This window comes from Nerophis ophidion, linkage group LG17 (genome assembly GCF_033978795.1).
Source record: "Nerophis ophidion isolate RoL-2023_Sa linkage group LG17, RoL_Noph_v1.0, whole genome shotgun sequence".
Taxonomy (NCBI): Eukaryota; Metazoa; Chordata; class Actinopteri; order Syngnathiformes; family Syngnathidae; genus Nerophis; species Nerophis ophidion.
In genome coordinates this window covers 14383128-14405730 of record NC_084627.1, presented here as the reverse complement: position 1 = coordinate 14405730, position 22603 = coordinate 14383128, and the positions used below count along the sequence as shown (strand labels likewise).

Below are 22603 nucleotides of genomic sequence, written 5' to 3'. Positions count from 1 at the left end.
GTGTGTGTGTGTGTGTGTGTGTGTTCTTGTATTTTTACCCTTCTTGAGACATCAACAAGGAAAAGTAGCTTCCATATGAGGAGGTGTGAACAAGTTAGGACATAAATCACGGTCCCACTACGAAAAACTATTGCATCTAATAGAGAATGTCTCATTTGCACCCCTGCTGGTGAAATCTATCAAAATTAAGGTGGTGCCAAAAAGAAGTGATTTTTCAAATTGACTGTGTCGGTTTTAAAAGTGCTTCCCCTCTGGTCAACATATGTAATAACAAGTGTGTGGAGAAATTAAAATGTGCCTCCTTTCTCAAAATTTTATTTTACAAAATTAATAAATATGTATATAGAGACATACCGTAATAACTTGAAGTAAATAACAAAGATTAAAAACCAATTACCAACAAAAAATCCCCCCAAAAAATAAATGAACTAAATACAGTCTTTTTCTCAAAATGTGTTGACATTTTTCTTATAAAATTGGGAAAAAATTCTCATATTGCAATATTTTCTTGTAAAATTGTGACATTTTTATGTTAAATTATTACTTTTTGATGCAAAATAGTGACATTTGTCATATACAATTCTGACTGTTATAACAATGCTGCCAATTTTTTTGTTGTGCTTGTAAAATCGTGATTTTTTTTTTAGTAAAATGAGGACATTTGTGAAAATGTTGCCAAGTAAAATTTGTATTTTTATTACAATATTGCCTAAAATTTTATTTATTTTTTATAAAATTGTGACTTTGGTCGAGTAAAATTACGACTCTTTTCAGAAAATTGCCAAAATGTTAAGCTTTTTTTTGTAAAATTGCGACTCTTTTGAGTAAAATTCCAACATTTATCATAATAATCCACAAATGTTCCGTTTTTCTTATAAAATTTTGACTTACGTTGAGTGAAATTATGACTTTTATTACAATACTGCCAAAATGTTAAGTTTTTCTTGTGAAATTGTGACCTTTATCTTGTAAAATTCCAACTCATTTTTTACAACAAGCTTTTTTATATTTGCGTAGCATGTATATATTTATAATGTTGTAGATACAAATCTTTATATATTAAGAAAGCGTGGTCCTAAAGTGGTAGGCAAATTTTGGGAGGTCTCAAGAAGGTAAAAGAAAAATCCAAGAATGTGTGTGTGTGTGTGTGTGTGTGTGTGTGTTCTTGTATTTCTACCCTTCTTGAGACATCAACAAGGAAAAGTAGCTTCCATATGAGGAGGTGTGAACAAGTTAGGACATAAATCATGGTCCCACTACGAAAAACTATTGCATCTAATAGAGAATGTCTCATTTGCACCCCTGCTGGTGAAATCTATCAAAATTAAGGTGGTGCCAAAAAGAAGGGATTTTTCAAATTGACTGTGTGTCGGTTTTAAAAGTGCTCCCCCTCTGGTCAAAATATGTAATAACAAGTGTGTGTAGGAAATTAAAGTACGCCTCCTTTCCCAAAATGTTATTTCACTAAATCAATAAATATGTATACAGAGACATACCGTAATAACTTGAAGTAAATAACGAAGATTAAAAACCAATTACCAACAAAAAATCCCCCCCAAAAATAAATTAACTAAAAACAGTCTTTTTCTCAAAATGTGTTGACATTTTTCTTATAAAATTGGGAAAAATATTCTCATATTGCAATATTTTCTTGTAAAATTGTTACTTTTTTATGTTAAATAATTACTTTGAGATGCAAAATAGTGACATTTGTCATATACAATTCTGACTTTTATAACAATGCTGCCAATTTTTTTGTTGTGCTTGTAAAATCGTGAATTTTTTTTTAGTAAAATGAGGACATTTGTGAAAATGTGGCCAAGTAAAATTTGTATTTTTATTACAATATTGCCCAAATTTTTTTTTTTTTTTTTTATAAAATTGTGACTTTGGTCGAGTAAAATTACGACTCTTTCCATTAAAATTGCCAAAATGTTAAGCTTTTTTTTGTAAAATTGCGACTCTTTTGAGTAAAATTCCAACATTTATCATAATATTGCAAAAAGGTTCAGTTTTTCAAATAAAATTTTGACTTCCGCTGAGTGAAATTACGACTTTTTTTTACAATACTGCCAAAATGTTAAGTTTTTCTTGTGAAATTGTGACCTTTATCTTGTGAAATTCCAACTCATTTTTTACAACAAGCTTTTTTATATTTGCATAGCATGTATATATTTATAATGTTGTAGATACAAATCTTTATATATTAAGAAAGCGTTGTCCTAAAGAAGTAGGCAATTTTTGGAGGTCTCAAGAAGGTAAAAAAATCCAAGTGTGTGTGTGTGTGTGTGTGTGTGTGTGTGTGTGTGTGTGTGTGTGTGTGTGTGTGTGTGTGTGTTCTTGTATTTCTACCCTTCTTGAGACATTAACAAGGAAAAGTAGCTTCCATATGAGGAGGTGTGAACAAGTTAGGACATAAATCATGGTCCCAATACGAAAAACTATTGCATCTAATAGAGAATGTCTCATTTGCACCCCTGCTGGTGAAATCTTTCAAAATTAAGGTGGTGCCAAAAAGAAGGGATTTTTCAAATTGACTGTGTGTCGGTTTTAAAAGTGCGCCCCCTCTGGTCAACATATGTAATAACAAGTGTGTGTAGGAAATTAAAATGTGCCTCCTTTCTCAAAATTTTATTTCACAAAATTAATAAATATGTATATAAAGACATGCCGTAATAACTTGAAGTAAATAACAAAGATTAAAAACCAATTACCAACAAAAAATCCCCCCAAAAAATAAATTAACTAAAAACAGTCTTTTTCTCAAAATGTGTTGACATTTTTCTTATAAAATTGGGAAAAAATTCTCATATTGCAATATTTTCTTGTATAATTGTTACTTTTTTATGTTAAATAATTACTTTGAGATGCAAAATAGTGACATTTGTCATATACAATTCTGACTTTTATAACAATGCTGCCAATTTTTTTGTTGTGCTTGTAAAATCGTGAATTTTTTTTTTAGTAAAATGAGGACATTTGTGAAAATGTTGCCAAATAAAATTTGTATTTTTATTACTATATTGCCCAAATTTTTTTTTTTTTTTTTTATAAAATTGTGACTTTGGTCGAGTAAAATTACGACTCTTTTCAGAAAATTTCCAAAATGTTAAGCTTTTTTTGTAAAATTGCGACTCTTTTGAGTAAAATTCCAACATTTATCATAATATTGCACAAATGTTCCGTTTTTCTTATAAAATTTTGACGTACGTCGAGTGAAATTACGACTTTTATTACAATACTGCCAAAAGTTTAGGTTTTTCTTGTGAAATTGTGACCTTTATCTTGTGAAATTCCAACTCATTTTTTACAACAAGGTTTTTTATATTTGCATAACATGTATATATTTATAATGTTGTAGATACAAATCTTTATATATTAAGAAAGCGTGGTCCTAAAGAAGTAGGCAATTTTTTGGAGGTCTCAAGAAGGTAAAAAAATCCAAGTGTGTGTGTGTGTGTGTGTGTGTGTGTGTGTGTGTGTGTGTGTGTGTGTGTGTGTTCTTGTATTTCTACCCTTTTTGAGACATCAACAAGGAAAAGTAGCTTCCATATGAGGAGGTGTGAACAAGTTAGGACATAAATCATGGTCCCAATACGAAAAACTATTGCATCTAATAGAGAATGTCTCATTCGCACCCCTGCTGGTGAAATCCATCAAAATTAAGGTGGTGCCAAAAATAAGTGATTTTTCGAATTGACTGTGTCGGTTTTAAAAGTGCTCCCCCTCTGGTCAACATATGTAATAACAAGTGTGTGTAGGAAATTAAAATACGCCTCCTTTCCCAAAATGTTATTTCACAAAATCAATAAATATGTATACAGAGACATACTTTAATAACTTGAAGTAAATAACGAATATTAAAAACCAATTACCAACAAAAAATCCCCCCAAAAAATAAATTAACTAAAAACAGTCTTTTTCTCAAAATGTGTTGACATTTTTCTTACAAAATTGGGAACAATTTCTCATATTGCAATATTTTCTTGTAAAATTGTTACTTTTTTATGTTAAATAATTACTTTGAGATGCAAAATAGTGACATTTGTCATATACAATTCTGACTTTTATAACAATGCTGCCAATTTTTTTGTTGTCGTGAATCGTGAATTTTTTTGGAGTAAAATTAGGACATTTGTCATAATTTTGCCAAGTACAATTTTAATTATTATTTAAATATTGCCCAAAATTTTAAGTTTTCTTATAAAATTTAGTAAAATTATGACTCTTTTCATTAAAATTGCCAAAACGATAAGCTTTTTTTTGTAAAATTGTGACTCTTTTGAGTAAAATTCCAACATTTATCATAATAATCCACAAATGTTCCGTTTTTCTTATAAAATTTTGACTTATGTTAAGTGAAATTACGACTTTTTTTACAATACTGCCAAAATTCAAAGTTTTTCTTGTGAAATTGTGACCTTTTTTTATATTTGCATAGCATGTATATATTTATAATGTTGTAGATACAAATCTTTATATATTAAGAAAGCGTGGTCCTAAAGAAGTAGGCAATTTTTGGAGGTCTCAAGAAGGTAAAAAAAAATCCAAGTGTGTGTGTGTGTGTGTGTGTGTGTGTGTGTGTGTCACCTGTCTGACTACACACTATTTTGGGGGGACGATTTGTCTACTTTCTAATGTTTTTGAGGTCAAAGGTTGCTGCACAATGAACCCTGGCAACAAGAGTCTATTCTCAGCAAAACAATAGAAGGGAGGAAACAGTAGTGTGCATGCCTGTGTGATACTTGATCCACACACATGCACAGATTTAATGGCAGCTCACACACCTGCTCTGGCCGCCCACACCCACTATGCTATTTGACCAGAAGGGGGCTGCAGGGTTTTTTTTTTTGTGTTGTTTTTTTTCAATTAGCAAACTTGACTTGGCAGTTGCACATCTCTGTTACTGTTACTCAGCACATGGCAGCAATATGGCAGCAGGATCATACTTCACTCATGCTAATAATGTGTGGGAAATGTTTGAGTGGAGCCTGGCTGGTTTGGGAGCAGCTGTAGTGTAGACTTCCATGCAAGCTCTGCATGGGAATCTTTCCTGGAGATGATGAATTGCCCAGAGGCCGGCGTGGAAGTGATATTGATACGCTGGCGCACGGACATTTTAACAGTCTGCCCGTGTGGGAGAGGGAAAAAAGCCTTCTGGCTGACACTCCACATTTCTATTATTGAACATCGAACGTGTTATGTAATGTACAGTGGTTAGGTTTTTGAAATACAAATTAGAGGAACATTTTATTTGTATTTAATTTGGGGCATTCTTTATTTTATAAACTGTCCTGTTTTTGTAATTGTGGAGATATCCTTATTCATAGATTTTTTTTGTTTAGAACATTTGAGTTTCAATTAGCCTACAGCAGGGGTCACCAACCTTTTTGAAACTAAGAGCTACTTCTTGGGTACTGATTAATGCGAAGGGCTACCAGTTTGATACACACTTAAATAAATTGCCAGAAATAGCCAATTTGCTCAATTTACCTTTAATAAATAAATCTTTATAATAAAAAAATAGTTTTTTCTGGCTTGTCACGTCTGTTGTGTCCTTGAGCAAGACACTTCACCCTTGCTCCTGATGGGTGCTGGTTAGCGCCTTGCATGGCAGCTCCCTCCATCAGTGTGTGAATGTGTGTGTGAGTGGGTTAATGTGGAAGTAGTGTCAAAGCGCTTTGAGTACCTTGAAGGTAGAAAAGCGCTATACAAGTACAAACCATTTATTTTATTTTATTTGTCATTCCGTCATACATTTTTTTTCCTTTTAAGGAAGGTTTTTTTGTAGAGAATAAATGATGAAAAAAACACTTAAGTGAACGGTTTAAAAGAGGAGAAAACACGAAACAAAAATTAAAATTAAATTTTGAAACATAGTTTATCTTCAATTTCGACTCTGTAAAATTCAAAATTCAACCGAAATAAATGAGGAGAAAAACTAGCTAATTCGAATCTTTTTGAAAAAAAAAAAAAAAAAAATTTTTTATGGAACATCGTCAGTAATTTTTCCAGATTAAGATTAATTTTAGAATTTTTATGACATGTTTTAAATAGGTTAAAATCCACTTTGAAATAAGATTTAAATTTGATTCTACAGATGTTCTAGATTTGCCAGAATAATTTTTTTGAATTGTAATCAAAATAAGTTTGACGAAATATTTCACAAATATTCTTTGTCGAAAAAACAGAAGCTAAAATGAAGAATAAAAATAAAATGTATTTATTATTCTTTACAATAAAAAAATACTTGAACATTGATTTAAATTGTCAGGAAAGAAGAGGAAGGAATTAAAAAGGTAAAAAGGTTTATGTGTTTGAAAATCCTAAAATCATTTTTAAAGTTGTATTTTTTCTCTAAAATTGTCTTTTTAAAGTTATAAGAAGCAAAGTAAAAAAATAAATGACTTTATTTAAACTAGTGAAGACCAAGTCTTTAAAATATTTTTGGGGATTTACAAATTCTATTTGAGTTTTGTTTCTCTTGGAATTAAAAATGTCGAGCAAAGCGAGACCAGCTTGCTAGTAAATAAATCAAATTAAAAAAATAGAGGCAGCTCACTGGTAAGTGCCGCTATTTGAGCTATTTTTAGAATAGGCCAGCAGGCGACTCATCTGGTGCCCGCGGGCACCACGTTTGTGACCCTTGGCCTACAGCATATTTTATTTGTGTTTTATTTTCATTTTCATAATTTATGATATTTGTATTTCTTTTTGGAACATTTGGCCTCAGTTTTTTGTCAATATTAATATTATTGTGTGTCATTATTTTTGTTATTTATATACATTTTAACTTACATTTGTCCGGAAATAGTTTTTTTATTTTTATTTTTTTTAGCATATTTTAAATGTTTTTTATTAAGCACATTTGGCCTCAGTTAATTTCCCATACTTTGTAATACATTTGTATTTTTACCTCTAATAATATTATGTGCAATTAATTATTATTTTTTTACTTCAAGCATTTGGCCTGTAATATATTTTTTAGCATAATTGATGTGTATTATTCATATTAAATATTTGTGGTTTTATTTAGAACATTTGGCCTCAAATATTTTTAATCATATTTTTTTAATACACTGTAGTACATTATTTTAACTTATATATCAGTTTTTACTTTGAGCGTTTGGCCTGAAATTATTGTCACTTAGTTTTATTTTTTTAGTAATTTAATTAATTATTATAGGTGTGTTTTTATTTCGAGCATTTACAGTCAAAATACATTTTAATGAATTCTAAGATATTTCCTAAATGTTTCACAATAATAAACATGTGTTTAAATGATCAGTTTCATAATATTTGTCAGAGTTATTATCCTTTAGAGAATGTATTTTAATATTAAATTTTAATGACGGTATTTGCATTTCATGCAGCTATAACTGTTGTCATTCAAAAAAAGGGGGGAGGAAACTGACAGAAATCAAATCTCTGCAAGCTGCGGACCACACAGTCGTCATACTGCTCTGAGGTTTGGATGCAATTTATGAAGCGAGGACTGTTTTGCATAAAGATTTGAGGAAATCTGCAGCAATTTCACTTATGTCTGATGGCTGCCGGCAGTCTTCCAGATGTGCAACAGCAGATGTTCCAACCTGTGCAGAAAAGTGAAACGACAATAATATACGTCCTACATCCTTTTTTTTTCAGTATTATTCCAAAATGTGTTTTTTTTTCCAATATATTGATTTATGTTAATATGTTGCATGATAGTGGTTTGCATGTTACAGGCTGTGTGTTGCATTACTCCATTTTCCTCCCACATTGTAAAAACCCATCCATCCATCCATTTTCTACCGCTTATTCCCTTTCGGGGTTGCGGGGGGCGCTGGCGCCTATCTCAGCTACAATCGGGCGGAGGGCGGGGTACACCCTGGACAAGTCGCCACCTCATCGCAGGGCCAACACAGATAGACAACATTCACACTCACATTCACACACTAGGGCCAATTTAGTGTTGCCAATCAACCTATCCCCAGGTGCATGTCTTTGGAAGTGGGAGGAAGCCGGAGTACCCGGAGGGAACCCACGCATTCACGGGGAGAACATGCAAACTCCACACAGAAAGATCCCGACCCTGGATTTGAACCCAGGACTGCAGGACCTTCGTATTGTGAGGCAGACGCACTAACCCCTCTGCCACCGTGAAGCCCATAAAAACCATGCATGTTTAATCAAAAGGACTGTTTGAAACCTTTAGGGTGCTTACTTTCCAAAGTGTTGTAAGAACTACAACCGCAATCTTACACTTTTTGTACTTAGTGGCGTAAAACTACGCTCGTACACAACATTAGATGAGTGTTTTGTCAGGTAATGATGGCGATTTAACAAAGTTTAGCTGCTAACATTAGCTATCATCCATCCAGCTATCATCTTCCGCTTATCCGAGGTCGGGTCGCGGGGGCAGCAGCCTAAGCAGGGAAGCCCAGACTTCCCTATCTCCAGCCACTTCGTCTAGCTCTTCCCGGGGGATCCCGAGGCGTTCCCAGGCCAGCCGGGAGACATGGTCTTCCCAACATGTCCTGGGTCTTCCCCGTGGCCTCCTACCAGCTGGACGTGCCCTAAACACCTCCCTAGGGAGGCGTTCGTTTGGCATCCTGACCAGATGCCCGAACCACCTCATCTGGCTCCTCTCAATGTGGAGGAGCAGCGGCTTTACTTTGAGTTCCTCCCGGATGGCAGAGCTTCTCACCCTATCTCTAAGGGAGAGCCCCGCCACACGGCGGAGGAAACTCATTTCGGCCGCTTGTACCCGTGATCTTATCCTTTTGGTCATGACCCAAAGCTCATGACCATAGGTGAGGATGGGAACGTAGATCGACCGGTAAATTGAGAGCTTTGCCTTCCGGCTCAGCTCCTTCTTCACCACAACGGATCGGTACAACGTCCGCATTACTGAAGACGCCGCACCGATCCGCCTGTCGATCTCACAATCCACTCTTCCCTCACTCGTGAACAAGACTCCTAGGTACTTGAACTCCTCCACTTGGGGCAGGGTCTCCTCCCCAACCCGGATGGCACTCCACCCTTTTCCGGGCTATCATTGAATGTATATTTTATCACAACAATAACATGACTGAAAATTGACTAAAATGCTCCCTTCATGAACGTGTTTTCAAGACAAGTCTGAACGCCAGACAGTTTTTTGTTTATGATGAATTTCTATTCAATGCAGTTAGTAGTTGGACATAAAAAAAAAAAAACAGTGTATCCATAAAGTATTCACAGCGCTTCAGTTTTTCTACATTTTGTTATGTTACAGCTCGGGCTGGGCAATATATCGAATACACTCGACATATCACGGGTTTGTCTCTGTGCGATATTGAAAATAGCTATATCATGATATTCAAGTAAACGTTCTCACGCAGTTGCTTTTAGCTGTAGGCATTACACTTCAGGCTTTTATCACTCTTTCTTGTCTCTGCTTCTCACAGAGACGTAAAATAAGCTCACCTTCTGACATACGCCACATATGTTCACGCCCTCGTGGACCAGAGCGGTAGCGGCATGATAACATTAGCTGTGGTGCGAGTGGTATTACGTGAGAAAGATTGTGCAAATCTGGTAACAAATGAAGGAAGAATTAATTCCCAAGAAAAACAGCAGGGGGTCCATCGTCTGGCGGTGGTTTGGCTTCAAGCGGCAAGATGTTGAACTGACAACCTTAATTTGTCAAGTGTGGAGCAAAATAGTTGTTACAAAAAGTAGCATTACTGCTAATGTGTAGCATCATTTAAAAAGTCACCCGCTAGAGAATGATGTGTGCTTGAAACTCTGCATGTCAACATCTCTGCTCGGTGCCACGCCCACAAAATGCCGAGGCAACTATTTCCAGATCAACACCGGATGAAAAAAAAAATAGTCAACAACAGAAGGAGATAACGTCCGCAGTAAACTACCACATAGCGAAGGACATACACTATTTGATTTGCTATGATGCAGCTCATTTTTATTTGACGGTTATTGAAATATCTTGTGTGACATCATGCACAAAAGGGCACTTTATTTGTTTTGAATTATTGTGATGGCGTTCTGTACAAAAAGTGCACTTTAATTTAGTGTTGTTTTGATATGTCATCTTAGTGACATCATGCACAAAAGTGCACTCATAGCTTGTTTTCAAATGTTTCGGACAATTTTGTACTTTCTGTTTTGAAATGACATGAATGTTTGTGCCACTGCTTAATAACTATTTAATAAATACAGTTTTGGTTAATTGACTTAGTTGTGATTCCCCTCTCTGCATGAAAGTTTAAAATGAGCATATATTAATGCAGTATGAACAAGAATGTTTTAATGTAGACACATAGAATCACCTGCACTGGCTTCCTGTGCACTTAAGATGTGACTTTAAGGTTTTACTACTTACGTATAAAATACTACACGGTCTAGCTCCATCCTATCTTGCCGATTGTATTGTACCATATGTCCCGGCAAGAAATCTGCGTTCAAAGGACTCCGGCTTATTAGTGATTCCCAAAGCCCAAAAAAAGTCTGCGGGCTATAGAGCGTTTTCATTTCGGGCTCCAGTACTCTGGAATGCCCTCCCGGTAAAAGTTCGAGATGCCACCTCAGTAGAAACATTTAAGTCTCACCTTAAAACTCATTTGTATACTCTAGCCTTTAAATAGACTCCCTTTTTAGACCAGTTGATCTGCCGTTTCTTTTCTTTTTCTTCTATGTCCCACTCTCCTTTGTGGAGGGGGTCCGGTCCGATCCGGTGGCCATGTACTGCTTGCCTGTGTATCGGCTGGGGACATCTCTGCGCTGCTGATCCGCCTCCGCTTGGGATGGTTTCCTGCTGGCTCCGCTGTGAACGGGACTCTCGCTGCTGTGTTGGATCCGCTTTGGACTGGACTCTCGCGACTGTGTTGGATCCATTATGGATTGAACTTTCACAGTATCATGTTAGACCCGCTCGACATCCATTGCTTTCCTCCTCTCCAAGGTTCTCATAGTCATCATTGTCACCGACGTCCCACTGGGTGTGAGTTTTCCTTGCCCTTATGTGGGCCTACCGAGGATGTCGTAGTGGTTTGTGCAGCCCTTTGAGACACTAGTGATTTAGGGCTATATAAGTAAACATTGATTGATTGATTGATTGATCATACTGCTGTGATTATATGCATCAAATGTTCATTCAAGCTAAGGCAAAATGTCGAGATATATATCGTGTATCGCGACATGGCCCAAAAATATTGAGATATTAAAAAAAAGGCCATATCGCCCAGCCCTAAACAGCCTTATTCCAAAATGGAACAAATACTTTTTTTGTCCTCAAATTTCTACAGACAATACCCCATAATGACAATGTGAAAATGTTTATTTTATTTTATTTTCAATTGTATCAAAAATACAAAAACAAAAAAATCACATGTACCTAAGTATTCACAGCCTTTTTCCAAATACTTTGTTGATGTACCTTTGGCAGCAATTACAGCATCAAGTCTGAATACGATGCCACAAGTTTGGACAGTTTCGTCCATTCCTCTTTGCAGCGCCTCTCAAGCTCCATCAGACCTGCTGAGAAGTGTTGGGTTTTGTATCCAGGATGTCTCTGTACATTTCTGCATTCATTTTAGTCTAGTCAGGGAGGTGACCAAGAACCCAATGGTCACTTTTCAGAGCTACAGCATTCATCTCTGGAGAGAGGAGAATCTTCCAGAAGGACAACCAATCCACTAATCAGGCCTGCATTGTAGAGTTGCCAGAGGGAAGCCATTTCTTAGTAAAAAAGTTTGCCAAAATGCACCTGAAAGATTCTCAGAACAAGAGACACAAAAAGCTCTGGTCTGATGAGACAAATATTGAGATCTTTGGCGTGGATGTCAGGTGTCATGTTTGGAGGAAAGCAGGCACCGTTCATCACCAGGCCGTTACCATCCTTACAGTGAAGCATGGTGGTGGCAGCATCATGCAATGGGGATGTTTTTCAACGACTATATAAAACTAAATCTCCTTCTCACCCGGGTGGGGTGGTATCTGTTCCATCCTCAAGCTCGGGTCCTCTACCAGAGGCCTGGGAGTTTGAGGGTTCTGCGCAGTATCTTGGCTGCTCCTAGGACTGTGCTCTTCTGGACTGTGGCTTCAGATTTTGTTCCTGGGTTCTCTTGGAGCCTCTTTCCCAGTTTGTGGGGTTACTGCCCCAAGCGCCCCCACTACCACGGGGACCACGCTAGCCTTGACCTTCCACAATCGTTCCAGCTGCTCTTTCAACACTTGGTACTTCTCAAGTTTCTCATGTTCCTTCTACCTGATGTTGGTGTCAGCTGGGATTGTCACATCTATCACCACCACCATTTTCTGCTCTTTGTCCACCCCCCTCAATGTCCGGTTGGTTAGCCAGGTTAGTTTGTCAGTCTGGAAGCTGAAGTCCCACAGAACCTTGGCCCTGTTGTTCCCAGCTACCATCTGCGGTATAGCCCACAGGGATTTGGGTACTTCTATTCCATACTAGTTGCAGATATTCTATCCCAGCCACTTGGTTGTGCCTCTCCATGTATGCTGATCCAGCTAGCATCTTACAGCCTGCTACTATGTGCTGGACTGTCTCAGGGGCTTCTTTGCACAGTCTGGATTTTGGGTCTGATCCCCGGTAGATCGTGGCCTCTATGGCTCTTGTTTCTATGGCCTGTTCTTTTGCTGCCATGATTAGTGTCTCTGTGCTGTCTGCCAGTCCTGCATTTTCCAGCCGCATGGGGGGTGGGCAGAGGTTCGGTGGCCATGGATGAAGTGCTGGGTGTCCAGAGTCGGGGACCCGGGGTGGACCGCTCGCTTGTGCATCTGTTGGGGACATCTCTGCACTGCTGACCTGTCTCCGCTCGGGATGGTCCCCTGCTGATCCCACTATGGACTGGACTCTCACTATTATGTTAGATCGGGGCGGCATGGCGTAGTGGGTAGAGCGGCCGGCCAGAAACCTGAGGGTTGCAGGTTCGCTTCCCACCTATTGACATCCCAAAAATCGCTGCCGTTCTGTCCTTGGGCAGGACACTTCACCCTTTGCCCCCGGTGCCGCTCACACTGGTGAATGAATGATGAATGAATGATAGGTGGTGGTCGGAGGGGCCGTAGGCACAAACTGGCAGCCACGCTTCCGTCAGTCTACCCCAGGGCAGCTGTGGCTGCTGATGTAGCTTACCACCACCAGGTGTGAATGAATGTTGAGTCCCCCTTCTCTGTGAGCGCTTTGAGTGTTTAGAAAAGCGTGATAGAAATCTAAGTTTTATATATATATATATATAGAGAGAGAGAGAGAGAGAGAGAGAGATCCACTATGGACTGGACTTTCACTATTATGTTAGATCCACTATGGACTGGACTTTCACAATATAATAATAATAATAATAATAATAATAATAGATTAGATTTTATATCGCGCTTTTCTATTATTAGATTTTCTATTAGTGGATACTCAAAGCTCACAATTATGCTAGATCCACTCGAGGATCTAGGGCGACCGGGGGCTTATTCCCTTCGGGGTCGCGGGGGGCGCTGGTGCCTATCTCGGCTAGAATCTGGCGGAAGGCGGTGTACACCCTGGACAAGTCGGCCCCTCATATATATATATATGTATATAAATATATATATATATATATATATATATATATGTATGTGTGGGAAAATCACAAGACTACTTCATCTCTACAGAACTGTTTCATGAGGGGTTCCCTCAATCGTCAGGAGATTTTAATGGAAGCATTCACATACAATGGTTTATATATGTATGTGAATGCCTCCATTGAAATTTCCTGACGATTTGGGGAACCCCCTCATGAAACAGTTCTGTAGAGATGAAGTAGTCTTGTGATTTTCCCACACAAACATATCGCGCTCTACCACGGTATCGAGCACTATTCTCTGGATGATCTAATCAAGACACACACACATTATATATATATATATATATATATATATATATATATATATATATATATATATATATATATATATATATATATATATATATATATATATAATGTGTGTGTGTGTGTGTGTGTGTGTGTATAAGGAGCTTCTTTATTTTGGACAATATTTTATACATCCATCCATCCGTTTTCTATACCGCAAGCATGTTTTTCTTGGCCGTGGTTTCATCCTCTCGCGAGATCTCGGTGCTCTCGGCGCTTGGGCTTGGCACATGTGCTCTTTCTTTTTCTTTTTTTTTTTCTCCTCCCACCCTCTTACCCCCCAAGAGAAGCTCTCAGCTGCCGAGGCGAGTGATGATGATGGCGGAGCTGGTTCAGGGACAGGCCTCGGTGGCTCAGCCCGGAACGAAAGATGACTTCGCAGACACGATACGCCGGGTCCGACAGGTAAAGCTGCTCAAGTGGGGCCGCACCTAAGCCCCCTTCGCCCCCTCCTCTCCTTATACCCACAAACACACGGCGTGGAAGCCAGCTAGCAGGCTACTAGCCGCGTTAGCATAGCTGAGCCGACAGATTAGTTCCCAGCAGACACCCGACTACGTGCTAACTGCGGCGGCCACAGCCGTCGACACCGCCGGGCGGCTCGTTCCCGACACACGGCGCCGTTCACCGAGTATGATATTGAAAGTTTGATGTAACTTTGACGAGTTACGTCGACGCTCGGCAACCTGTTGTCAAGTCTCAGAAGTTGGCGATTAGCTTAGCATGCTAGCTCGGCTACACTGACAGCCCTGACACGCTGTCACAAAGTTAGCTGCGATACTTTTCCTACTTAGCGGCGATACTTCTGGGTTTAATGCAAAATACAAAAGGGTTGTCGCCCCAGTTATAAAAATGGCACGACAGCGCCAATACCCAAAAGCTCCGTCGTGGTAAATGCCAGCTGTGCTAATTCGTTGAAGTTGTGTCGTACTTTGCTCGTGGTAGTAAACACCAGGAAGCTAGCAGGCTAACTAACTAAGCTCGGCTAGCTGGCGTGTTAAGATTCACCGGTCCCCAACCACCGAGCCGCTGTCCGGTACCGGTCCGTGGACCAATTGGTACCGGGCCGCACAAGAAAAAAAAAATATATATATATACATTTTTTTAATTATTAAATCAACATGAAAAACACCACATACCGTATTTCCTTGAATTGCCGCCGGGGCGCTAATTAATTTAAAACCTCTTCTCACTCCTGCACTTACCAAAGGTATGCAATAACAATTTGAATGTGATGTAAGCTTGGACCTTAAAGGACCACTGAAACCCACTACTACCCACCAGGCAGTCTGATAGTTTATGTATCAATGATGAAATATTAACATTGCAACACATGCCAATACGGCCTTTTTAGTTTACTAAATTGCAAATTAAAATTTCCCGGGAGTTTCGTTTTGAAAACGTTGTGTAATGATGACGTGTACGCAAGACGTCACGGGTTTTTAGGAAGTATGAGTGCTACGCACACATACACAGCTAAATGTCGTCTGCTTTAACGGCATAATTACACGGTATTTTGGAGAATTGTGTTGCTGAATCTTTTGCAATTTGTTCAATTAATATTGGAGAAGTCAAAGTAGCAAGATGGAGTTGGCAAGCTTTAGCCTTTAGCCACACAAACACACGGTGATTCCTTGTTTAAAATTCCTGGAGGTGAAACTTCACAATGGATCACAGCACGGTCAAGCGAACATGAAACACGACGGAACGTCAACTGGTGAGAAAATATAGCTACTGTCGACTCTCCTGATACACTGCGCGTCAAGACACCCGTGGACGTACACCTCCGACTATCAGGTACTATTTAACTCACTAAAACACTAGCAACACAATAGAAAGATAAGGGATTTCCCAGAATTATCCTACTAAATGTGTCTAAAAACATTGGAATCCGTCCTAATGCAATCACACTTTTTTTTTTTTTTTTCCCAGTCCTTCGCTATCAATATCCTCAAACACGAATCTTTCATCCTCGCTCAAATTAATGGGGAAATTGTCGTTTTTTCGGTCCGAATAGCTCCTTTTGTTGGAGGTTCCCATTAAAAACAATGTGAGGAGCCATCAACATGTGACGTCATAATCTGCGACTTCCGGTAAAGGCAGGGCTTTTCTGTTAACGCCGAAAATTGCGAACTTTATCGAGGATGTTCTCTACTAAATCCTTTCAGCTGAAATATGGAAATATCGCGAAATGATCAAGTATGACACATAGAATGGACCTGCTATCCCCGTTTGAATAAGAAAATCTAATTTCAGTAGGCCTTTAAAGGCCGTTCTATGTGTCACACTTGATCATTTCGAGATATTGCCATATTTTTGCTGAAAAGATTTAGTAGAGAACATCCACGATAAAGTTTGCATCTTTCGGTGCTAAGACTAAAGCCCTGCCTCTACCGGAAGTCGCAGACGATGACGTCACATGTTGATGGATCCTCACATTCTCACATTGTTTATAATGGGAGCCTCCAACAAAAAGTGCTATTCGGACTGAGAAAACGACAATTTCCCCATTAATTTGAGCGAGGATGAAAGATTTGTGTTAGAGGATATTGATAGCGATGGACTAGAAAGAAAAAAAAGTTAAAAAAAACAAAAACGTGATTGCATTGGGACGGATTCAGACGTTATTAGACACATTTACTAGGATAATTCTGGGAAATCCCTTATCTTTCTATTGTGTTGCTAGTGTTTTAGTGAGGTTAACAGTACCTGATAGTCGGAGGTGTGTGTCCACGGTTGTCTTGACGCCAGTGTCTCAGGGAAGTCGACGACAGCTTTATGGACGGCCCAAGCTCAGCTGATCTCCGGTAAGAAGCGACTTTTCACCACAATTTTCTCACCGAAACCTGCTGGTTGACATTCGGTCGTGATCCATGTTCCCTTGACCGCGCTCTGATTCATAGTAAAGTTTCACCTCCAGGAATTTTAAACAAGGAATCACCTTGTGTTTGTGTGGCTTAAGGCTAAAGCTTCCCAACTCCATCTTTCTACTTTGACTCCTCCAATATTAATTGAACAAATTGCAAAAGATTCAGCAACACAGAGCTCCAAAATACTGTGTAATTATGCGGCTAAAGCAGAGGACTTTTAGATCTGTGTGTGTGCAGCGCTCATATTTCCTAACAGTCCGTGACGTCACGCGTACACGTCATCATTATGCGACAATTTCAAGAAGAAACTCCCGGGAAATTTAAAATTGCAATTTAGTAAACTAAAAAGGCCGTATTGGCATGTGTTGCAATGTTAATATTTCATCATTGATATATAAACTATAAAAGTGCGTGGTGGATAGTAGTGGGTTTCAGTAGGCCTTTAAATAAAATGCCAGAAATAGCCAATTTGCCCAATTTACCTTTAATAAATACATTTATATATATAAAAGAAATATGAGTATTTCTGTCTGTCATTCCGTCGTACATTTTTTTTTCTTTTACGGAAGGTTTATTGTAGAGAATAAATGATGGATTAAACACTTAATTGAACGGTTTAAAAGAGGAGAAAACACTGAAAAAAATGAAAATTAAATTTTGAAACATAGTTTATCTTCAATTTCGACTTTTTAAAATTCAAAATTCAACCAAAAAAAAGAAAACAAAAATTTGCTAATTTTAATCTTTTTGAAAAAATTAAAAAAATTATTTATGGCACATCATTAGTAATTTTTCCTGATTAAGATTAGTTTTAGAATTTTGATGACATGTTTTAAATAGGTTAAAATCCAATCTGCACTTTGTTAGAATATATAACAAATTGGACCATGCTATATTTCTAACAAAGACAAATCATTATTTCTTCTAGATTTTCCAGAACAAAATTTTTAAAAGAAATTCTAAAGACTTTGAAATAAGGTTTAGATTTGATCCTACAGATTTTCTAGATTTGCCAGAATATTTTTTTTTTATTTTAATCATAAGTTTGAAGAAATATATCACAAATATTCTTTGTCAAAAAAAAAACAGAAGCTAAAATGAAGAATTAAATTAAAATGTATTTATTATTCTTTACAATAACAAAAATACAATTACTTGAACATTGATTTAAATTGTCAGGAAAGAAGGAGGAATTTAAAAGGTAAAAAGGTTTATGTGTTTAAAAATCCTAAAATAATTTTTAAGGTTCTATTTTTTCTCTAAAATTGTCTTACTGAAAGTTATAAGAAGCAAAGTCCAAACAATTAATTTATTTAAACAAATGAACAAGTCTTTAAAATACTTTCTTGGATTTTCAAATTCTATTTGAGTTTTGTCTGTCTTAGAATTAAAAATGTCAAGCAAAGCGAGACCAGCTTGCTAGCAAATAAATACAATTAAAAAAAAAATAGCGGCAGCTCACTGGTAAGTGCTGCTATTTGAGCTATTTTTAGAACAGGCCAGCGGGCGACTCATCTGGTCCTTACGGGCTACCAGGTGCCCGCGGGCACCGCGTTGGTAACCCCTGATATACATTATATATCAATATAGATCAATACAGTCTGCAGGGATACAGTCCGTAAGCACAGATGATTGTATTTCTTTATAGAGAGAAAATAAACAAACATCCCCACCGGTCCGCGGGACAAATTTTCAAGCAGCTACAAAAAGTTTGGGGACCACTTTGTTAGATTCGTTTCTGTTGGAGTTAAGCCATGTCACAATGAACCCCCCCCCCCCCGCAGCTGCGAATATTATTTGCACACTTGTCTTTTTGTGTCGTTAGCAACACAGAAAATACCATTGAAATTGCATTTTAAAGCTCCCCAGCATCTCAGGTTTCCCTTAAAATTCGGCCATACGTCAGACATTGACGACAGCCAACATGGCTGCCTGGGTTAAGCTGACTTTAACTTGCTTTTCAGGACCTCCTACTTGTTTTCATGAGAGTTGTTTATCTTTAGTGGAAAATCACCCGACTTCTAACATTTAGGGTTTCGAATCCAATTGTAAATGTCAAAACCAGGAAAAGGCCCAGTGTGGACTTAAGAGCTTATCAATAGCATGTTGCTTAGCACTTTCCACAAATAATACCAGGAACTTTTTCAATCCAATCCACTTTATTTATGTAGCACATTCAAACAACAAAAATGTTTCCAAAGTCCATCCATCCATTTTACACCGCTTGTCCCTTTTGAGGTCGCAGGGGGTGCTGGAGCCTATCTAAGTCGCATTCGGGCGGAAGGCAGGTTACACCCTGGACAAGTCGACACCTCATCACAGGGCCAACACAGATAGAAAACAGTCACACTCACATTCACTAGGGTTGGGTATTGTTTGAATTCGAACAATTCCGATTCTTTGTTTAGATTCCGATTCCTGACGATTCTCTATTCCGATTCTTTCTTTTAAAAAAAAAAAGGCAGGGTCAAAAAAAAGTTTATATTTTAAATGAGCTAGCTAACCTACAGTCTTTCTGAATGAAATAGTCTGACATTCTCCATCAATTTTAATTCTATTAACTTTTTATGAACGTTACTATAAATTCCTCACAGGGCTGTTTTCAACTAGAATATACATTTCAAATCTATGAACTTGAATATAAATATTATAAATTATGAATACATTTTCACAGGGGTACACTTTCATCAAGAGATTTATTTTTGAAAACCTTATGAAAACACATTTACACAAGTGTATGATGCTGCAGGAAACCTCATGAAAACACATTTACACATAAGTGTATGATGCTGCAGGTACTTAAACAGGTTAGCGTGCTTCCACTGATGGGCTAACCTGGTGCAGAAAAGCAAATAAACAATAAGAAACAACTTGCAAAACCCAGTCCAGATTAGCAGCAGGTACTGTATAAAATCAGAGACAGTTCTTGTTTAGGAAAATGACCATATCCGCCTTCTCAGGCAGGATGCGTGAGCGTTCTGGACAGATAGTGTCTCCTGTCGAAGACGGGACACGCATTTATTTGTACTCCATGAACTCAGAGGTGCTTCATCATGTTCGAAGTGCACCCTCCTAAGCACGAAACAGTCCTGTCGCACGTGTTACATTTCGCAGATATTTCATTTTTTTCAGTAAAATAAAGCCACACTTTCGACCGTCGACGCCCGCTATCCATGCTTGACTGACTCGCTCGGCTACATAGGCTCGGCTATGCTAACACTTCCGGCGGTGGGCACTTCTTCGTTGGTGTTCAGCGGCTTCTTCTTCCGGGTCGGCGGACTTATTATTTTTTTCCGGTCGGCGGACTGGGTATCGAAACTAGGAATCGAAATTTAAACTTTTCCAATCGATACTCTATACCCAACCCTAACATTCACACACGAGGGCTATTTTAGTGTTGCCAATCAACTTATGCCCAGGTGCATGTTTTTGGAGGTGAAAAGAGGGAACCCACGCAGTCACGGGGAGAACATGCAAGCTCCACACAAAAAGACCCTGAGCCCGGGATTGAACTCTGGACTACTTCGAATTGGGAGACAAGTCCATCAATCCATTTTCTACCGCTTGTCCCTTTTAGGGTCGCGGGCAGTGCTGGAGCCTATCTCAGTTGCATTCGGGCGGAAGGTCGGGTAAACCACCTCATTGCAGGGCCAATACAGATAGACGGACAACATTCACACTCACATTCACACACTAGGGCCAATTTAGTGTTGCTAATCAACCTATCCCCAGGTGCATGTGTTTGGAGGTGGGAGGAAGCCGGAGTACCCGGAGGGAACCCACACAGTCACGGGGAGAACATGAAAATTCCACACACAAAGATCCCGAGCCTGGGATTGAACTCAGGACTACTCGGGACCTTTGTATTGTGAGACGCATGGCACAAAAATATTAAAAATAAGATTCAAATACTATATTTAGCTGAATGCCTGAATAAAAACAGACAAAATAAATAATTATAAAACCATGTTCTACCCTGGACTGTGTGGGTTCCCTCCGGGTACTCCAGCTTCCTCCCACCTCCAAAAACATGCCCCTTGGGGTAGGTTGATTGGCAACACTAAATTGACCCTAGTGTGTGAATGTTGTCTATTTGTGGTGGCCCTGTCATGAGGTGTCGACTTGTCCAGGATGTACCCCGCCTTCCGCCCGAATGCAGCTGAGATAGGCTCCAGCACCCACCGCGACCCCGAACTGGACAAGCGGTAAAAAATGGATGGAAGGATGGAAAAACAATATAAAGAATATATGATTAAAGGACTTTAAAGGGTAAAAACAATAAAACAAATACAAATTTAAAAACACAGAGGACCACACAACTTACGTAGTGTTAAAAGCCAGAGAATAAAAGTGGGTCTTAAGACGAGACTTAAAACTCTCCACTGTGGGAGCAGGGGCAGAGTGTTCAGAGCTTAGGGCCGACCACAGAGAAGGTCCTGTCTCCCTTGGTTTTAAGTCTCCTCTTGGGTACGACGAGCTGGAACTGGCTCTTGGACCTCAGAGCACTCACAGGAGTGTAAATTTGGATAACGTCCGAGATATATTGAGGTGCCAGTCCATGCAAAGCTTTAAAACCAAACAGCAACATTTTAAAATCAATTCTGAGATGAACAGGGAGCCATTGCAAAGTTTTAAGAATCGGGGTTATATGCTCGCGTTTCCTGGCCCCTGTTAAAAGTCGCGCTGCCGCGCTCTGCACTAACAGCAATCGAGAGAGAGCTTTTTGGCTTTTTGACTCGATTAAAACAATTCTAAGTAATTCTAATAGTTTGTTTTCATGGCATTTTAAAAACAAAGTCTCCCGGGATTCTCACCAACGCATTCCCCGTAACCCCTATTGGGGTTACGGGGAAGCCCTCTACAGCAACTTCTAAACCCTCTAACAGTTTATATACGCGCTGCAAGTAAATTTATACTGTGGTAACAGAAACGTTCATACTAGGGGTATAACGATACTTGTTTTAACATTCGGTGTATGCGATACGATTCAGGGACGGTCAAATTTTTTTAAACGACTCAGTGTGTTGAAATCGAATCCAAAACTTTATTAACTAGTGTGACTGTGGATTCTGGACATCGCAGGTGAACTTTCCTATATTCCTGTTATTTCTTGTCAGGTAATTACGTATAAATGAATTATGGATACAAATAAACAAGTAAACAATTAATGGCCAATGCATTCACATCTTATTTGAATAAAGTGCAACCAACACTTCATGTTGCATTAACAAGAGGTAACCTTTTCTGCTCTTATTTTCAATCAAGCAAGTTTAAATAGAAGTACATTAAGATTTTAACAGTAGACCTACCTAATTAAGGTACACCGACCCAGCCATACAGTATCTGATCTCAGCCCTGGTGTTGCCGATGACGGACAGCGTCTCAGTATGTAAGCCCCCTTGTTCCCATTGATTGTGTTGGCCCCTCGCTTCCTAATTTCCATGGCCTACTTCATCCTTCTCTTGTATTTCTTTCTTTCTGTGGAAAATAAATTTTCCCTGGCTTTTAGTTGTGTTCTGGAAGTTGGTGCGTCGTCTATCTTGCTCCGTTGTCACTTCTGTTTTGTCGGTCGCGTCTTGTGGCTTTATATTATTGTGTTGTATTGTTTGTATTTATTGTGGCTTACAGTTTTTGTTGTAGTTAATATTTTTTGTGGCGTTTATGACCTTTATTGACCCGCGTAGCTATCTGCCATTTTTGTCACAGACTGGCAAATAGACTAAACGTTTAGCGTCCCTATTTTTAGAACTGCCAAACTTCATATAAAGTCTCCCGTTCTTAAATCCAATGTTTTAATTTTTTTAATATCGATAAAAAAAACAACTC

At 38.5% G+C, this 22603-nt stretch overlaps 1 protein-coding gene across 1 annotated transcript in view; it reads left to right on the top strand.

Annotated features, from left to right (window-relative positions):
* The first annotated feature begins 14153 nt into the window (after positions 1-14153).
* fubp3 (far upstream element (FUSE) binding protein 3) overlaps positions 14154-22603 on the top strand; it is a 51900-nt gene continuing 43450 nt past the window's right edge. Inside the window, exon 1 of the mRNA XM_061876355.1 lies at positions 14154-14312. Within this exon, the coding sequence (XP_061732339.1) occupies positions 14220-14312 (93 nt within the window). The 5' untranslated portion in view covers positions 14154-14219. The remainder of the gene's footprint in view (positions 14313-22603) is intronic.